Below are 18,791 nucleotides of genomic sequence, written 5' to 3'. Positions count from 1 at the left end.
TTCAAAGCTACCCCAGATTCCTTGTTGGGCCATTGCCTAGAGCAGTGAGAGCACTTCTGCAAAAGAGTGCACAATTTAATTTACCTTGGGTTCTAGGATCTTCAAGGGTGACTTCTTGGAAGAAGAATTCAACGAATCGACGCCTTCGTACATTCATTGACCTGTAGGTTGCATGCACAGGCAAAGTTTAAAGCTTTGTAAAAGCCACATCATATAAGGTTTCCAAGACCCTAGAAAAAGCCAACTCGTCGATAGCTTTTCTACCCCTCTTCTTCCTAAGGTTCTAAAACTTTTTTACCCCCTTGTTCTTTCCAATCTTCCTAACCTCGCCAATCTCAAAGAAGAAGATTGGAGATTGGTTCGAGGAGTTTGAGATTTCAAAGCAAGGAGTTCGAGATAGAAGAAAGCATAAAAGTGGAATCGAAACTGAAGATCACTTGTGAAGTAAAGGACATGTCGATTTTGAAGACGAATCCAAGGCCTTGAACAAATACTAGGGAAGCGGGCATCACATTTTTCTCTCTGACATAAAGCACTATGCTTATAATTTCCTCTCTTGAAGAAAGAGGATTATAAAGGGGCCAAGCAAGAAAATCTTTGCATCAAATGTTTGGGCAAAGACCATGCTGCTTGGAACTGCCCTAAAAATAAACAAGCCAGAGCTAACGCCCCAAATAGACCCACACAAAAACAAGTGTCAAGTACATGCGGTGCAAGTGTTGTCGCTTAATGGTACTGAAAAGTACACTGAGGTAGAGGTCTAATATGAGGATAGCACCGACATGCATTGTCTATCATCAGCAATGTGGTAGCCCACCTTTGGTTCTCATGATTTAATAAAGTTTGGGACAGCATGATACATGGTGTGGAGGTGGATATTCAAGGTTATCAGTTATGCAAACCCCCACCGTAGAAAGTTGGAGTTTGAAGTAGATAAGAAAGTCTACCTTAAGATACCTGAATCTTCAAAATCTCGAAAGACAGGTAAATGTTTGAAGTTGTCTCCTAGGTATTGTGGACCATTCATAATACTTAAGAGGATTGGAGAACTTGCTTACAAATTAGCCTTATATGAGAGATGTAGAGTACATCCACTTTTTTATGTTAGTAGGCTAAAAAGAAAGTTAGGAGATGATGATAATCTCATTGGAAATCAAGTCCTAGTTGAACTCATTGAACTTGCATCTTTACCACATGAACCAGAAGAATTTTAGATAGACAAGAAAAAAGAACACGACACACAATATGGCAAGAATGTCTAGTTAAGTGGAAAGATAGATCTGAAGAGAGTTCAACATGGGAAAGGGTAAGCAATCTCTAGAGGAGGTTTCCCAATTTTGTTTTCGAGGACGTAAACCATTCTTAAGGGGTGGGAATGTTACGTCAACCATAATCCTGGAGCCATGCGGTGTAGTTATGGGGTGAGGCGGGAAACCAAGAGGGCTTGACACTGCAACGGTGGATGTAAATAAGTGTGGCTAGGCATAAGTGAGGCCTAGCATTAGAGAGGGATGCCAAGAAGGGGTAAAGACTAAGGTCACGAGTCACGAGAGACGAGCTCATGAGTAGAATCTGTGGCTGGGAGGATTAGCATAAAAAAGTCCTCTATGTTTGAGGTGATGCAACAGCTTCCCTATGATCCCATGTGTCTCTCTAAGTTTCGCAATGGGTGCTGCAGAAGAGGAGATGTGCACGTTTGCTTTTCACATACCCAAGAGACGATGCACGGAGGTGATCGACGTATAGGTGTCAATGTTTGTATTGATTCGCCAACGCTTCTCCACGATATTAAATGTGTTTTGGAGGTCTCCATGTTGGGCTGCGCTTGAATTGATCCATCGAAGTACGCAAGCCATGGTTTACATCAGTGTCAGAAATGTTGACTATAAAACGGACCAGGCTATTGATGTATCTCTCATCTACGCTCTTTTTGCATGAGGATTACCGAAAAGCGAGCGACCCAAAAAAAGAGATTGATACAAAACAATAAAAGATTTATAAATCCCCTATTAATTGAGATCATCAATGCAACCTTCCACACAAGTGGGGTATTCTAAAGGGCTTCTTAAATGCATTAGCCTAGATTACATGCATATGCATATGCTTATCTTTTTAACTCTATTGACACTTTGAACAATTCTTTCACTCTTACATCCCTCTAATCCAACCAATGTAGCAAATCGACCAAAAATTCATATTTTGGTATATGAAATTTTATAGATGGTGCAAAAAGACATGATAATCATCTAAATCACGCCTTGCCATTTGATGTGATATGTAACATGACCCCATTTGGACTTGTAAATCAAAAGATATAGGGATGTGAACATGTCATCTTTTGGGCCATAATAGGGAGCTAGTTAACGCGCTCCTTGTTTTGGTCCAAAAGATGATATTTTCACATGATTATATCCTTACAAATTGTCTAATTTTGGTTTTTTGGCCCAAAAGATGAGTTTTTAACATCCTTGCATCTTTTGATTGTCCAAAACAAATGGCATAATGTTACATATTACATCAAATAACAAGGCATGATTTAAATGAAAATGATGCCCTTTTACACCATTTTTAAAAAAAAAGTACATCAGAATATGAATTTTGTGAATTTTGGGCCAATTTATTGCACCAATTTTAAAGCAAGGTCTCCCATAATACGGAGAAAGAAGACACCGTCTATTTTGGCAAAAACAATAGGCAAACTTCAAAATCCTCTACCTTTTAATTCCACTCAAGGGGTCACTCTTCATAAACCCATAAAGCATATGTGAGCAAGCATGGGTTAAAAATTACCCCTACTCTTGCATTTTTACATTTTCTCACGTAATTGGATTAACCCTTGTACGTGTTTACATTGTCAAACTCAAAATTGTGATGCTCCTTCATGAATCTACATAAACAAATTACGTTAAGTTGCTATTTTATAATCCCCTCATGCAGATAAATGGCATGTAGGTCCCACCATTAGAAAAATACCCCTCGATGCACTAATGTGCTATGTTACATGTTTATGAATGACCCCCGGGGTAATTTTCAAACCGAAATAGGGTCATGTCAACATAGTCCTTAACTTTAGACGACTCAATTTTAAGAAATGTGACACCCCTACTTTCTACTTCAAGCAATTATTTTATGGGATATTTAACATTCTTTCTTTGCTTGCTTGATTTTCCTACTCCTTTAACAAATTCTCGCTCGCTCTTTTGGGCTTACTCACTTTTTCCCGCTCGCTCTATTGACTCTCTCTTTTTGCACCTAAACCCATTCAGCATCGTCCTCCTAATGGCCTCCAATTGACATGTCCCTGCTGAATCGATGGAAAGCGGTAGTATGAAGTTCGAACAGGGTATCCATTGCTTCGGCTTCATGTATTACTTCCTTCCTACTTTCTGAAATATGCTGGGCTTCATAGTTTGATACATTGTAAAAGTGCAGTTGTGTGATCTTTCTTTGCATTTGTTTTTTTGCAGAAGTTCTTGAAATCTACTCATGTTGGACTTGCTGAAGAAAAGTTGGAAGACACAATTGGTAGGATTGGACATATATGTACGATTGCGTGACAGAAAGATTATTGATTTTATAGCAAGATTCGTGCGTAGGACTGACATGAAAAAGTCTTTTGTGGTTGGCCAGGTGAACCATGTTCAGGCCAAATGAAGGAGGAAGTAGAGACTTCCGAGTTTGGCATGGCGGACTGTGAGGAATCCAACACGAATATGGTAGGCAAGATGGTGGAAGATAGCCATGAAAGTGGTAAGTGATTTTGATGTGTGCAGGTCAATATTTTCCTATGTTCTTTTCTTTGTTTTGAATTTGAGGCCTGACTTCATTCCATCCAGGAGGCTTTTCTGATCCGCTCTGAACTGCTCAACGGACTGATGTTTGTCTTGGGAAATGACCAATGAAGGACGAAGGACCTTCGTTCTGTGGGAACCAGTGTATGCAAGGTATAAACTGTGTTTCCTTGCATTGCATCTTTGCGTGTGCTGGGTCCAGTGCACTTCGCTACATGTTTCGCTAATTTTTGTCTGTTGTTGCAGCTTCTTCTACGTACTTCCATCTTATCCACTCTGTAGATGTGCTTGGGCATCCAGAAAATGGAGCTGGTTCTTCTCGACACATCAAAGCAGCCCAGCACAAACATTGCACGGACAAGAAGGAGAAGAAGACGTTGAAGAGGGCATTTCAGAGCGTGGCCAAATTCACCTATGAAGAAGGTATGTTCTACTGTCTTGCCATTCGTCGACACTTATTGGAGTTCCCCTGGGTTTTAGAATTAAAGACCTTTCTGCGAATGCTTTCTATTAAGCGATCTCATTGCCTGCAAAAAAACTGTACCCCCCGATTAGCCGATCTCGAATGCTTTCTATTAGGTGATCTCATTGCCTACGCAAACTCTCTAGCCCCGGATTAGGCGATCTCCTTGCCCTCACAAGTTCTCTACCCCCCCATCCCTGTTTGTCTTTCATTTGCAGGCTATTTCTTTAAGAATCCTCGACTGTCTGGGTACTATACGAAGCACAGTGGATGTTCTCATCTGTTGACTATTTTGTAACTGGGTGCAGGTGGCTGTGATGATCACAGGATCAAACGCATGCTTCTTCTGAATCTTGCGGAAGTATGGAAGTTAGGTGATTTTATTGGGCATTGATTGCATATTGAGGGAATTTACAAAGTTACTTTGTATAATCCTTGGAATTGTTATTAAGCTTGATGAATGTGAAATTGTTACGGAAAGAAAGATTGAAAGAGTGGCCATCATGCTTATGAATAGATCTCTTGATCCATACAATAACAAAAGCAGACTCTAGATATTTCAGTCTACAATCAGAGAAGCACATTTGGTGGTTGGGTGCATTTGAGGTAAGCACAAACTTGGACTTTAAATGGTTTTCCATATTTAAAATGTTTTAATGTCTAATTCTATTTATATTGCATTAATGCGTTAATAGAGATGGCTTTTCTAACTGCAAGTTATAACAGAGTACCAGTCAAAAGTAATTGCAGTGATTGTGTTCAGCATTTCCTATACATTTTGTTTACTTGATTCCAAATAACAAAGAGAAAGAACTCCAACAATTGTCCCTCAATTGTCATACTTGGTATTACAATTGCTTTTCTCATGAGCCAATTTTCCAACTTTGATGTGCTAATTCGTTAAGTTGGTCAATTGCTTCTTTTAAAATAAGTGGGATTTGTTTGAAAATTTGTTTTATTCGTTGGATATCACGCTTTTAATTCAATTCTTTTCCTAATAGAACTTTAGGGCAGCGTCTTACTTCAATTTCTTGTGCCCATTTCCAGAATCAAAAAGGCTCCAAAAAGGTCATGCATGAATATGGATTGCAGCGATGATGCAACTTCAAATGCACAAATTAGAGATAGGCCATCCAATAGACCACCTCTATATAGTGACCAATATAGTGCCGGACCCATTGTTCCTTTAGGGAAGAACTTTGTCGTTGGAGGAAACTCGCTTCCCATACTATCCATAGATATATTATGTGAGTTTATACATCATTGTTTTGCCTTTGATGCAAGTTGTTGTTGGCCAAGTATGGGACATTCAGAGCACGAAATCCAAACTACCCAATATGCATCCGTGCCGATCTAACTAATCAATGCAACTACGACACTATAACTCTTGTTATTCCGCACGCATTTGTGGGGCAATATAGGGAATACTTGGAGGTCAACTCTTTTAATGTATCGAGGGAGCCACTGTTCTCCCAAAGGTGACTCATGAGGGTGGAACAACAAGTTATTCTCTACATATTAATGCCACCAGAATGGTCATCCGTGGTGGGGAGCCCTTCAAGGGTAGTATTTCATTCCTACTAGAAACCACAATTGCATTGTATTTCCCTTCAGCTTCATCAACTATAAAGTTTGGTCTGGGCAATGTATCTACTGTGGTGGGGACGATTGCCTTTATTGTAATCAAAGTAGACTCAAAGGGTGGCTCAAACGATCAAATAATCAGTATAAATGGGCTCGCAATGAGGACAAAGCAGTTGTAAGTCCACTGAACTACGTTAATTTGTAGAGTAGCAACAACATTATAGTTTCTGCTCTCTATTTCATGAAAGCAACAAAAGCCTTTCACTTTGCTAACACTGTTTTTATGAATAGTTGACCTTCGCGAACGAACGCAAGAGTGTGCAAGCAGAGTTGATCCAGGAGTTTCATGATAATGGCATAGTCATGCTTACTCTTAGAAATGTTTCATATATTGGTGCACGCGATTCACTATGTGTGTTTGACTTCACAATCTGGGGTAATGTTCCAGAGGGCACTCAGAGAAAGGATCTAAAGTAGGTTTTCATCAATCAAGTGTTTGGTTTGGGATATTGGCGAAACTTAAGCATTGGAATGTTCTTTGCAATGGTTTAGGCATTTGTGGTTCACAATCTCACCTATATCACAAATTTTGCAGGTTCACAATATTCTACATGTTGTTGGGCTAAATGGGTAGTTGCTAGATTACAGTTGCTCCGTTTGCTTTGGAAATCGTGTTAGCAGAGACCTAGCTAGACCTTTCTATTTCACGTGTGATGCTCCACATGTAGTTCTATGCACACCATCGCTAAAGGGTAGAATTATTATGGAAGATGGGTCCGATATTTCAATTTAAATTAGAGGTTCTCATGTTGATGATGCCTATGCTTGGAGGTTCCACTCATCGCTCACTACAATGACAACATTCAACATGTTTGCCTGATGCTTTTGGAGTTAAAGCCCACCAGCCACTTCACCATCAATAGCTCTGGTCACATTATAGTTTTCGATGCAGAGTGATTGTATTTTCCATCGTTTAGTTTGGTAGTTTTGATTATGTGAGAGAGGTGTTGAACCCTTCATTTTGGCTTGCCTTACTTACAAGGTCTCTATTGTATTCATCTTTTGCTTGGTATGACAATAAAGAGGCTACAAGAACCTCATTTTGGCTCGGAAAAAATTTCTCCCACACACGCCATTACGTGCTTTACGTAAACTTTTGTGATGTTATCTTAACACATTTGAAACATGCAAAGATAAGATAATATTTGACATCGCTATGGAATACGCAAAGCAACTAGAAGAATTTGATCTTGACAAAACAAATGCATTTAATGATGCTAATGAATTTAACACAGATATAATCAAGTGTGTGCAACAATTCGTCCCAAACAATACATAAAAGAATTGTTCAGCATGTTGTGCAAATCAATTGCAAGGTCCATCTCATTGGAAAAATCACCATGGTTCTTACTTGCTAGAGTTCTTCATGAAATATAGCACATGTCCATTACATGACATCTTGTTGCACTATTTGTTTGTACGGCCTTATTATCTAGGTTGATAATTTATGATTCTCCTTTTCATTTGTCACAGCAATTGCACGTACACTTCAAAAGTAGTTGTAAATAGTCACACGTTTTGAGGTTGGCACATCGCTACTAAAGCAATCCCATGTGATTTTAGTTGATGAGTCAACACATCCTATGGCCATCTCTCCCCTCTTCACAAGAATCACTAAGAGGAAGTATGTGTTATGGGCAAGTGAAGATGAGAATCAACGCACAATTTCCCAAATGATTCAGCAAGGGATATAGTAAACAGATTCTTATTAATGTGTTCATGCACGAGCCACACAGTAACAGGAACAGTCAATAAAATATTTAGACTCAGAGGTAGTGGCACAAGTGCTCATCAATAAAATGGGCAGTACTTTCTGGGCTTTATCGAAATCCAAGAAGACATTCACTATGCTTCATTGCATTCCGTATTGTCCCTCATAGGATAACTCCCATATTTGGGAGAATGGAAACCTGATCGAAATGAGGCGGGCTTTGATGTTGTTTAATAATGACATGTAATGCATTTGTTATGCCAGAGTCATGTTTTGTATTACTAAAGGACGGAACCTTCTGCCTCTTTATTTGCTTTGCACATACTCCACACAAGTAATGTTTACTAGATGTAAGTTGAGCAGACATGGCATGATGTGATTGTAAGAATCCCCTCTGCGTTTCGTCAATGATGTCAATTTTCTTTGAAATGTCAATATTTTGCATCAAATACATTCATATTGAGGGGCATCCGCGACTTTTATTTTGTATAGTTTGATTTTAGACATTGTTCTTCTAATCCTCTTTGTTCTTCTGACTGATTGTTCAAGCAATTAGTCTGCATTTGTGTCTGCATGAGGAAGATGCAAAGACCATTTGTGTCTTCGAATTAGTTCATCTTATGCTTGTTGACCACAGCATTCATAAAGTCCATAAAGCAAAAATTAGAGCACAACCACCGCTACCTATGTGGACTTGTGCACCCATCCTTGACAATGCATGCATTGAAAGAGCTCCTAGGATCACCATTGTATGAGAAAAACCACATAAAGCTAAATTCAACTCGGTTGCATCACACCACTGAACAGAGGCATTTTGATGAAAACAACGAATGCAACATCTTCAACCTTTGCAACCAAACCAAGGATGACTTAGACACAGACACTCTTGTACATGGAATCTACATCAACAACCAAGTAATCAACTTTGAAGACAGATTGATCAATGTTGCACCTTCAGAGGGCTTCTCACCACTAGGCTTTTTTAAAGACACCCATTGCGAGGAACTTGCATTCCCAAATCTATTTAATAGACATCCTAGATTGTATACAATCACAACAACTACATCGTACCAAAGTATAGCACACTAGGAATTAAAAAATAAGGACCAAAGGTTTGCACTATCAATTCAGAACTTGTTCTTTAAAGCGGTGAAAATAGTGACGAAACAAGTACTGTCCTCCACATGGGTGAGAATGCGAAAGGACAGCTAAAAGGAAGAACACTGTGTGACACAAATATCGAGAAGCTGGCACAATCAAACATTGGATACAAGGACTTTGTATGCCTACGAACTTTGATGGACTACAAAAACAAATTAACGAAGAATCTCTTTGCGATGGGACTTTGTATGCCTACGAACTTTGATGGACTACAAAAACAAATTAAAGAAGAATCTCTTTGCGATGATACGACAATTGGGTGCACCCACAATTTTCGTCACACTATCAACATCGGAAAGGTTGTGGGATCCTCTAGTGCAATGCCTAAAACTTTTATGAAGCCCAAACACACCGTTTCAATCTCTCGAAAGCCCCACAGAGATAAGAGACTTAGTACATTTTGATCCCATCACCACAGCACAATACTATGTCCACCGCTTTGAGGCACTAAAACAACTCCTTCAAAAAGACAATGACATCATTAGAGAAGTAATGGACTACTTCTTTGTAGTAGAGTTCCAAAATAGAGGAAGTCAACATGACCATGGATTGCTATGGATAAAAGATGCACCATCTTTAAACAATTGCACAGTTGACAAACTCACAAACTTCATAGACCAATACATAACAAAAGGAAATCCAAACACAACACAAGCATAAAGAATCCTACTACCACTAACAAATGAGAGTGACACCGTTCAACATGCAGCAAACATGAAGTGAATTGCCACGGTACTAGAAGAACCTAATATACTTGATTTGGACTTTGGATCGTTTCTATAGCAACTAGTCTTACTTACGATCTTCTCACGATAATAAAAAACATAAAACTAAGAATACTTAATGTCTACAAACACCCAAAAACAAAACCACAAAAGCTTCTACAATGCTTTCAGGGAATATATGATATAAAAAATACAAACACAACAACTTACATCATCAACGACCTCAACATTGACTCCAAAAACAAACTAGCCAACGAACATTTCTAAAAGAATTCATGTGTCAAAGACAAATGAATCAAGTAATAAGTTCACCGATAACTATATATGGATCCTCTATAGACCACATCTAAACAAACAACAGCGCACAAAATTTAATCTCGGGGACAAACTTTGTGTATTGGTTCGATGACTCGATTATTTACACAACCCTTCCAACACAAATTTAATTAAAATTATGAGGGCAAGCCTAGTGAATATAATTCACCTTGTTAAATGCATGTTTGGGCAGGCAAGTATTTTGTAAAGGGGCTACCCATGACAACGTACCAGTGTTCACCGAAAACTTGCAAACCACATACAATGAACCTGCAACATTTTCATTTTCACACGTAAAATATATTTTCTCAATTCTATAAAATTTGCAAAATTTTAGGCAATTTAGCTAAAAAATCAGCAAATTCTTGAGAAAAACCTTAAAAATTTGAAACCCCAATTTTTAAGTGCCCAACAATGGGCACTCTTTACTCTTTTAGGAGGTATTAAAGCGTTTTTTGTCCGCACAAAGGCACGAACCATAGTTGTCCATGTCTACTGCCATGGTCGGAGTCATTGGTCGGAAGTTGCAACTGAAGAAAATTATACCCACATTCATATACTCTTGTAGCAAGAGCAGGCGACAGACTTCTGCTATGGCGGAACTTCGTGTTGCAGCCTCTCCAGTGGTTAAATGATGAGATTCAACAGCGTAAGTATCTCCTTGTTTCAATCATGAGACCATAGTCTTCATTACGCTTTGAGTGAATATGATATGATGTTCGTGGGTGTTGCAGAAAATTCAGAGGTACGTGGACTTCGTAGGTTGCAATACAAAGGCTCGACCGTGGCTTGAACTGAGGCAACCCGAAACACCATGCGGTTGGGTTACATGGGCACGATGTCCCCTTCAACTATGTGTGGAGCCTGGAAGCAATTCTATCGGGTATGATTGTCTAGCTCTGCAGCGAAATTGTCGGTCCCCTCTTCTTTCTTTGTGCAGCCACGTTTTGTGTTTTGTGATCTTGACGGAGCAGTTGATTTTGAAAATCCTCTTACATAGTACTGCTATTGCTATTGCTTGATGCTGCTTATAATGTTTGATTATAAGATTCAGTGGGCATTGTGGAGATTTTGGGCCTGCTGCAAATCTGAGCAGATTGTGCAAAGAAGGACGAGTGGACGACGCGTTGAACCTCTTGCAGAAGCGTGGGGCTTCTATATCGAGAGACGTCATTTATGCTCTTCTGCAGGGATGCACGAAAAGGAACGATCTAGCAGCTTGCAGGCGAGTGCATTTGCTCATGGTGAGCGCTGGACTTGATTCAGTTACTGTTTTAGGGGACCATCTCATCCGCCTGTTTACCTCTTGTGGGAGCTTGCGAGATGCCAACAAAGTATTTTATAAATTATGGAAACCGACAGTATACACGTGGAATGCCATAATCTCCGCACATGCAAAGCTCAGAGAAGGAAAAAAAGCTCTTGAGTTGTATTACATGATGGAGCAGAAGGGCATAAAGCCAGACAAAGTTACTTTTTTATGCATCTTAAAAGCATGTAGCAGCATTGGCGCCCTACAAGAGGGAAAACAGATTCATGAACAGATAATTAATCGTGGATTGGGGTCAGATACGGTCATTGGAAACACTCTTATTGACATGTATGCCAAATGTGGCAACCTACAAGAGGCACATAAAGTCTTTGAAAGATTGTTGGAACCGGATGTTGTATCATGGGGGGCTATGATTACAGGCTACATCCAATATGGACTTGCTCTTCCTGCTCTTACTCTTTTTGAGGAAATGCAACAGCAGGGCATCAAGCCAAGCAATGTTACGTTTATATGTGCATTGAAAGCATGTGGCTCTTTAGGTAATGTAAGGCAGGCCACGTTAATTCATGACCAATTGATTCAAAGTGGACTCGAATCGGATGTAGTCCTTGGGAACTCTTTGGTTGATATGTATTCCAAGCTTGGGAGTCTTGAGGAGGCATACCATGTATTTCAGAGGTTAACAGATCGTGATGAGGTATCTTGGGGTACGATGATCGCAGGCTATGTGATGCATGAGGATGGCCTTTCAGCACTGGAGCTTTTCGATGAAATGCAACGGCAGGGTTTAAAGCCAAATGCAGGTACACTTTCATGCATTCTGAAGGCTTGTGGCAGCCTTGGGGACGTAGGGCAAGGCAGGAGGATACATAATCAGATACTTGTAACTGGTCTCAAATCAGATTTGGTGGTTAGCAGCAGTCTTATTGATATGTATGCCAAATGTGGGAAACTAGAGGAGGCACGAAAAATTTTTAACGAGCTGTCAGGGAGAGATTTGGTTTCTTGGGGTGCAATGATTGCAGGGTACGCTGCAATGGGCAAGTATCTTCCTGCTCTTGAACTTTTTGAGGAAATGCAGAAGGAAGGTGTAAAGCCAGACAAAGTAATAATCTTGTGTAGTTTGAAAGCATGTGGCAATTTAGAAGACATAGAGCAGGGACGACTGATACACAATCAAATCATCAGCAAGGAACTGAAATCAGATGTGATGATTGGGAGCGCCCTTATTGACATGTATGCAAAATGTGGGAGCCTAAATGAGGCACGTGGAGTGTTTGGTGAATTGCCAAGTCCAGATGTGGTGTCATGGTGTGCACTAATTGCAGGATATGCTACACATGGGCATGGCCTTGTTGCATTGTCACTGTTTGAGGAAATGCAACAGCGCGGCATGAACCCAAACAGAGTCACATTTTTGTGCATCTTGAAAGCATGTGGCAGCACAGGGGCTATCAGGAAAGGCAGGGTGATACATGACCAGATCATCAGAAGTGGGCTTCAGGTAGATGTGGTTGTTGGCAACAGTCTTATTGATATGTATTCTAAGTTTGGGGATCTAAAAGAGGCACGCAAAGTGTTTGATGTTTTGCCAAATCAAGATATCGTCCCCTGGGGTACTATGATAGCAGGATATGTCTTGCATGGACATGGGCTTGCTGCTCTTGAATTCTTTGAGAAAATGAAGTCAGAGGGTATTAAGCCAGACGGTTTTATATTTTCATCCATGGTGAAACTCTATGGTAGCCTTGGATCCTTAGAAAAGGGTAGGGTTATACATGACCAGATCTTAGCACAGGGACTTGAGACAGATTTGGTTGTTGGCAACACACTTATTGACATGTATGCCAAGCTTGGGAACTTAGAAGAGGCATTCAGAGTGTTTGATAAACTGCTGAATCGAGATTCGGCATCATGGAGTACCATGCTTTCAGCCTACGTGACAGAAGGGCATTGTCTTTATGCTTTGGAACTTTTTAAGCAAATGCTCAAGGAGGCAATAAAGCCAAGCAAAACAACATTGTTCTGTAGCCTGAAAGCCTGTGGTAGTATAGGAGCCCTAGGACAGGGCCAGGCCATCCACAATCTGATAATCAGAAATGAACTTGAATTAGATGAAACCATTGGCAGCTCCCTCGTTGACATGTATGCCAAATGTGGGAGCCTAAACGAGGCACAAAGAGTCTTTAACAACCTCCTGAATCAAGATGTGGTTTCATGGGGTGCAATGTTTGCAGCATATGCCCGATGTGGTGACAGCAGGCTTGCTAGAGAATGTCTTTTAGACATGCAACAGCAAGGATTGAACCCGGACAGTGGAATTTTTACAAGTATTCTTGTTGCCTATGCTCATGCAGGCCTTGTACGGGAAGGCTGTTGGTTCTTTGAATGCATGGTCAAAGACTGGGGGATTATACCAGGTCTTCAGCACTATAGCTGCATTATTGACCTTCTTGGGCGCACAGGATGCTTCAACAAGACTGAGGACTTGCTCCGAAGTATGCCAGTCCTACCGGATAATATTGTCTGGATGTCTTTATTAACTAGCTGCAGAACTTACAGCAATGTAGAGCTAGGAAGACGATGTTTTGAGCAACTTCTTCGATCCGGCTCCAGCGATGCTTCTGCATATGTGCTTATGTCAAATATCTATGCAGATGCCTGCATGTGGGAGGATGTTTATGAAATTCAAGAACTTAAGAAAGACGTGGATGCAAAGAAGCAGCTCGGGATTGCTTGGGTCGAGATTTGCAATGGGGTACACCAGTTCATCGTTGGAGGCCAAAGCCACCCTCAAAGTGATGGTGTTGATGCAAAATTAAACAGCTTAGGTACACACATGAGGGAGAATGGATATGTGCCACAATTGGACCTGGTGCTTGATCCGATAATGGACAATATGAAGGAATATGGCTTTTCAAGATCTAGTGAGAAGTTTGTCATGCCTTTTGGGCTTGATAGCACTTTCAAGTGGATAAATGTTGCAATGACCAACAGTCTTGAAGTTTGTACTGATTGGCATAATGCAACGAAGGTTATGTCCAATTTTGAAACTGGAGATATTGCAATGATTGATGAATGCCGACTTCAACACTTTAATGATGGTTTTTGCTCTTGTGAATATGTATGTTTTTAGTTGTGTGCATGTTGAGATAATGATTGTTTGCAAAGCTTGGTTATTCTGTAAAACTTGGCATCCTTATTGAAAAAAGTTTACATAACTTTTATAGGGCTTAGGACTATAGTTGTGGCCCAGGCTTTCAGCTTCTATGCATCAGATATACCTCCCCTGACACCCCACCCAAGAGTGTTAATTGGCATGCCTCCCAAAAGAGGAACAATTGCGACTTTCCCAAACACCCCCTGCTTCCCTTTCCTCTTGCTCCCCTCATCCAACCACCCCCCCTCCTGTCACAAGGTTGACATCGACACGCCTCACACGCTGCCGTTTTCCCCTTCTCCCATCTTGAAGCTAACGTGTCTAGCCCAGGCACCATTTTCCCCTCACGCCTTGTGTGCTCATATCTCATGTACACCCCTTTCCCACAAAGAGCCGTTTGTGCATGTTCATGTTATGTTGATGTTTGCAATGCGTCGTTTATGGAGTGCTCGATGCTTAGTTCGGAATGTTATCGAGCATCGTAAGAGAGACTGGCGAGAGAGAACAAATGGCAGTCACATGATGAGACTTGGGTATAAAAGCACTATTGTATTGATTTCTTTGTTGAGTACATGGCCCTTTTTATAGGCTGGGCAAACCCTCTCTTATGACATTATAGGTGAGGTCATATGGACCTTCCACCTCAGACTCCTACCCAATCACGACTACCACAATGACGTGTGGCTCTAAAGCTCCCACAGATACTCTAGTGGGGGACATTCACTCTAGGATTTCACACACTAAGGCTTCGATATCCAACATGAGACACACTCGCATGAGACACACTCGCAGAAGCATAAACGGTGCGAAACAGCAAACTGTGCATATAATTGCGGATGGGGTTTTTGAGGATATGGCCTGTCGTGAGTGTTTACCGTGACCCATGGTGATAGGAGCTACTAGGCTGCCTCACGCCCAACGACTACTATATGGGGATTGGCTCGTCTGAAAGGTGCCCTGTGTATAACGGGGTGCTAACCTCGGTTTGACCCAACTTGGCCTGAAACGCAACGTTTGTTTTAGAGAGAGAAAATCATGCGCAGACCAAGAGGGCGGACTGAGGGAAGGCGCTCTAGCCTCCATTACCCGATGGGGAGAGTCGGGTGAAATCTGGCGTTTACAATGTAACCAGAATCAGAAAGCAAAATACAAAGTAAGTGCTTTCCATATGAAGAAGCTTGAGATGTGAGTCTGAGTTGCAAACTTTGCTTTTTGGACAAGTTGTACTCCGGCGCCTTGGGTGTCGCCTATCTACGCGCACGGTTTTTCTACATGCCCAGGTCCATTTGGTGCACGAAATGGCTCTGTCTCAACTTGTCTTAGTTCTCCTCACTGCCGGTGAGTCGTTGCCAGTACTCTGCTTGTGCTCGCTAGGGTAAACCAGTCTGGAAGTGCACAGCAGGGTCTTGGTTTGCCACTGTAGAGGTCTCTGCTCCTCAAAGTCGAATTATGAAGAGAGGTGTTGTAGAATGACCAGTCCCTCCTCTAAGACAATCTCAAAAGGCACCCGGATGGTCCGACGATGACTGTCCTCTGGTAACCGTCCACAGCTCAAGTTGACAGACATATGTGAGCTTCATACACATCATGGATGAGGCAATGCACCTCATCTCGTGACTCAAGCAGGTTCCTTTCAATTGCGAACGAATCTATTGGCATACCCTGAACGGTAGATCTCAATGCCAAATGATGTCTAGCCCACACACCGTTTTTCCCTTACGCCTTACGTGCTCACGTTTCATGCACCCCCTTCCCACGAAGTGCCGTTTATACCGTTTGTGCATGTTCATGTTATGTCAACTGATGTTTGCAATGTGCTGTTTATGGAGTGTTGGAAGCTTCGGAATGCACGCGACACACTCGCTGAAGCATAATCACGGCACTGTGCATATAGTTGCGAGTATGGTTTTGAAGATATGGCCTGCCGTTAGTGCTTACTGCAACCCGTGGTGATAGGAGCGACTAGGATGGGGGCTGCTTCATCTGAAAGGCGCCTGGTGCGTAACAACGTGATACCCTTGTTTTTAACCGACGTGATTTGAAATGCATCGTTCATTGTTGGGCACATGTTCCCTTCCGTTTAGAGAGTTGCCTCCCTCAAGGAATCACAATCATGGGCGCATGCTTGCCTGAAGTTTGTTGGATTCTGCCTCAAGTTTGTTGGAATTATGGGCACGTGCCCCATGAGAGCAAGAAGGGATGAGGGGCAGCTTCTCATGGGTTGCTAGATCCTTGCCTGCCCTTACCTGCCCATGCAGTCCGATTGCAAGGGTTAGGCAAGGTTTGGCATTCCGTTTGCCACATCAGCCAAAGCTGCCTGAACTTTTTGAAAAAGCTGTCATGTGCCCAAGGTGAGAGAGAAAATCATGCAACTCAAGACTCCATTGCACGAACCTGACAAAATGTTCTTATAATGTACCACAATCGAAAGCAAAATAGAAAGCGATTGCTTTCCAAATTAAGAAACTTGAGATGGGAGTCTAAGATGTGAACTTTCCTTTTCGGGTAAGTGGCGTGCTGGTGGCTTGGGTGTCACCTCTCTACGTGCCCTATGCATGAAACAGCTCCACCTCAACTCATCCTAGTCCTCTTCACTATTGGTGATCCATTGTCGATGCTCTGCTTGTGCTTGCCAAGTTGAACCAATCTAGAAGCGCACAACAAGGTCTTGGTTCGCTAGTCTAGATATCTCTACTCAACGTTGAATTCTGAAGAGATGGGTTGTAGAATGACCAATCCCTCCTCTGGGATGTGTGCCCTAGGATCTTGAAAGACATCCATTCACATGGGCACCGCTTGGGTTGGGTACTCCAAAACATTAGACATCGTTTCCGCTTCCTTTATCCTAGTGTTGTGTCAAGGAACCATCGTCTCAGCAGGTACATGCAGATCATGGGCACTCCATTGCCCATGTCGCATGGTGCCGACATGAACGTTCCATAACTCATGCTCACAATGCCGTTTCGTGAGCCCGCACATTCACGCTAGGCACTCCGTTGCCAAGCTCACATACACTAAGCTTGTGGGAGAGACGTATTATCTCCACGTTAGCTTTGGACACTTCATGGATGAGGCAATGCACCTCATCTTGTGACTTAGCTAGGTTCCTTTCTAGTGTGTTTGAATCTCTCTACATATCCTAAATGTTAGATCTCAATACAAAAAGTTCAACATGGATGGTAGACTCACCGTCAACAGCAAGCCCTTCAAAGCTCGCAAGTCGTTCCTCCAAGGAATTGACTTGTGCCCTTGTCTATACTAAATGCCCTTGTCTACATTAGCTAGAGGAAATCATGCATAGACCAAGATATCAAGAGGCGGAGTGAGGGAAGGCGCTCAAGCCTCCATTACGTGAGCTTTCCCGATCGGGGAAGTCAGGCAAAATCTGTCATTTACGATGTTACCAAAATCGAAAAGAAAAATATACAAGTTATTTCCTTATGAAGAAACTTGAGACGAGAGTCAGAGATGTAAACTTTTTTTTTGGTAAGTGGTGTGCCGATGCCCTAGGTGTCACTCTTTACGTGCATTATTTTGTGCACGAAGTGGCTTTGTATCCTCTCGTCCTAGTCCAACTCACACTGTCGGTGATCGTTGTCGGTCCTCTACTTGTGCTTGCTAGGGTAAAGCATGTAGTGGAAGTTGGTTTACCAGTCTAGAGATCTCTACTCCTTAAAATCGAATTCTGAAGAGATGTGTTATAGATATGACCAATCCCTCCTCTAGCACATGTCCCCTTGGCACCCTTTCACATGGGCACCCCTTGGGTTGGGTACTTGGAAACCTTAGGCACCTTTCCACTTCCATTAGCCTAGTGTCGATTGAGAGCACCTAGCCAATGTCATCATGTCAAGGAACCATTGTCCCGAGTATGTGTGGATCATGGACACTCCATTGCCTATGTTGCATGGCGTGAGCATGAAACATTCCATAGCTCATGCTCATGAAGTGATATGTACATATGTGTAGCCGTTTCAATGGTAGTGACAAAATTGAGTGGGCCGACATGTGTGGTGCTTGCCCTTTCAAACATCAAAACCATATGGTGTCCTCGTTAAACACCCCCCCCCCCTCGGCCCCTCCCCCTCCTACCAACCCACCTAGAGCCAAGTAGCCAACTATGTGTGACCTGTTGTACAAATGTTTGCTTGGTCTCCCCTCATCCTCCCTAGTGTTTGCCTGTTTCTCGGTCGTATGCAGGCATCACTTTATTTTCAAAGACCTTAGACATCCAGCTTGCAACTTCATGAGTTGACTTTCAACCACCTACTCCTTGTCCACCCCTTTTACTTTGCCTTCCTCTCTTCTTGATATGGCACTAAAATGCTTAGCCATGGAATAGCTTAAAGGTAGGTATAAGCAGTAGTTGAGATTGGGGCTGGCAATGATGGATTTGAAACATCTCTAAGGACTGACTTACTAGGAAAGTGATTCAAGACTACCTTTTAGTAGGACATTGTCCTAGCTTAAGGTGCGAAGGCATATAAATGCACGAGGGGCATTGTACTACCAACATGGGTTCTAGTTTCTTGGGCAATATGGCTTGAT

At 41.9% G+C, this 18,791-nt stretch overlaps 2 protein-coding genes across 5 annotated transcripts; both read left to right on the top strand.

The window, feature by feature from the left end:
- Positions 1–3,219: 3,219 nt before the first annotated feature.
- On the top strand, positions 3,220–6,758 carry LOC147888178 (uncharacterized). Of its 4 annotated transcripts, XR_015543154.1 has the most exons (7): positions 3,220–3,365; positions 3,468–3,525; positions 3,631–3,750; positions 3,837–3,944; positions 4,038–4,214; positions 4,563–6,013; positions 6,434–6,758. XR_015543154.1 is itself a non-coding variant. In XM_087393835.1 (6 exons), the coding sequence occupies exons 4-6, from the start codon at positions 3,899–3,901 to the stop codon at positions 4,646–4,648; spliced, it is 309 nt and encodes a 102-aa protein (XP_087249961.1). In that variant the 5' UTR covers positions 3,220–3,365; positions 3,468–3,525; positions 3,631–3,750; positions 3,837–3,898; the 3' UTR covers positions 4,649–6,758. The 4 variants fall into 4 exon arrangements, 3 of the variants coding, with proteins under 3 accessions (XP_087249961.1, XP_087249963.1, XP_087249962.1); XM_087393835.1 differs by having other exon boundaries at positions 4,563–6,758; XM_087393837.1 differs by lacking the exons at positions 4,563–6,013; positions 6,434–6,758 and adding an exon at positions 4,371–4,430.
- Positions 6,759–10,281: 3,523 nt separating this feature from the next.
- On the top strand, positions 10,282–14,219 carry LOC147888177 (pentatricopeptide repeat-containing protein At3g13880-like). The gene is made up of 3 exons (XM_087393300.1): positions 10,282–10,459; positions 10,545–10,693; positions 10,865–14,219. Exons 1-3 carry the CDS (start codon positions 10,442–10,444, stop codon positions 14,217–14,219), a joined length of 3,522 nt encoding a protein of 1,173 aa, XP_087249426.1. The 5' UTR covers positions 10,282–10,441.
- The last annotated feature ends 4,572 nt before the right edge of the window (positions 14,220–18,791 follow it).

The sequence above is a fragment of the Dipteris shenzhenensis genome, chromosome 22 (genome assembly GCF_047967505.1).
Source record: "Dipteris shenzhenensis isolate YYH24624 ecotype China chromosome 22, Dip_SZ_1.0, whole genome shotgun sequence".
Classification (NCBI taxonomy): domain Eukaryota; kingdom Viridiplantae; phylum Streptophyta; class Polypodiopsida; order Gleicheniales; family Dipteridaceae; genus Dipteris; species Dipteris shenzhenensis.
This window is presented reverse-complemented; position numbering and strand designations above follow the sequence as displayed.

Coding starts and splice junctions, on each gene's coding strand:
- LOC147888178 (XM_087393835.1), top strand. CDS start 3,899: ATGAAGGACGAAGGACCTTCGTTCTGTGGGAACCAGTGTATGCAAG. Junction 3,945..4,037: donor TGGGAACCAGTGTATGCAAG/GTATAAACTGTG, acceptor CTGTTGTTGCAG/CTTCTTCTACGTACTTCCAT. Junction 4,215..4,562: donor CAAATTCACCTATGAAGAAG/GTATGTTCTACT, acceptor AACTGGGTGCAG/GTGGCTGTGATGATCACAGG.
- LOC147888177 (XM_087393300.1), top strand. Junction 10,694..10,864: donor CCTGGAAGCAATTCTATCGG/GTATGATTGTCT, acceptor TATAAGATTCAG/TGGGCATTGTGGAGATTTTG.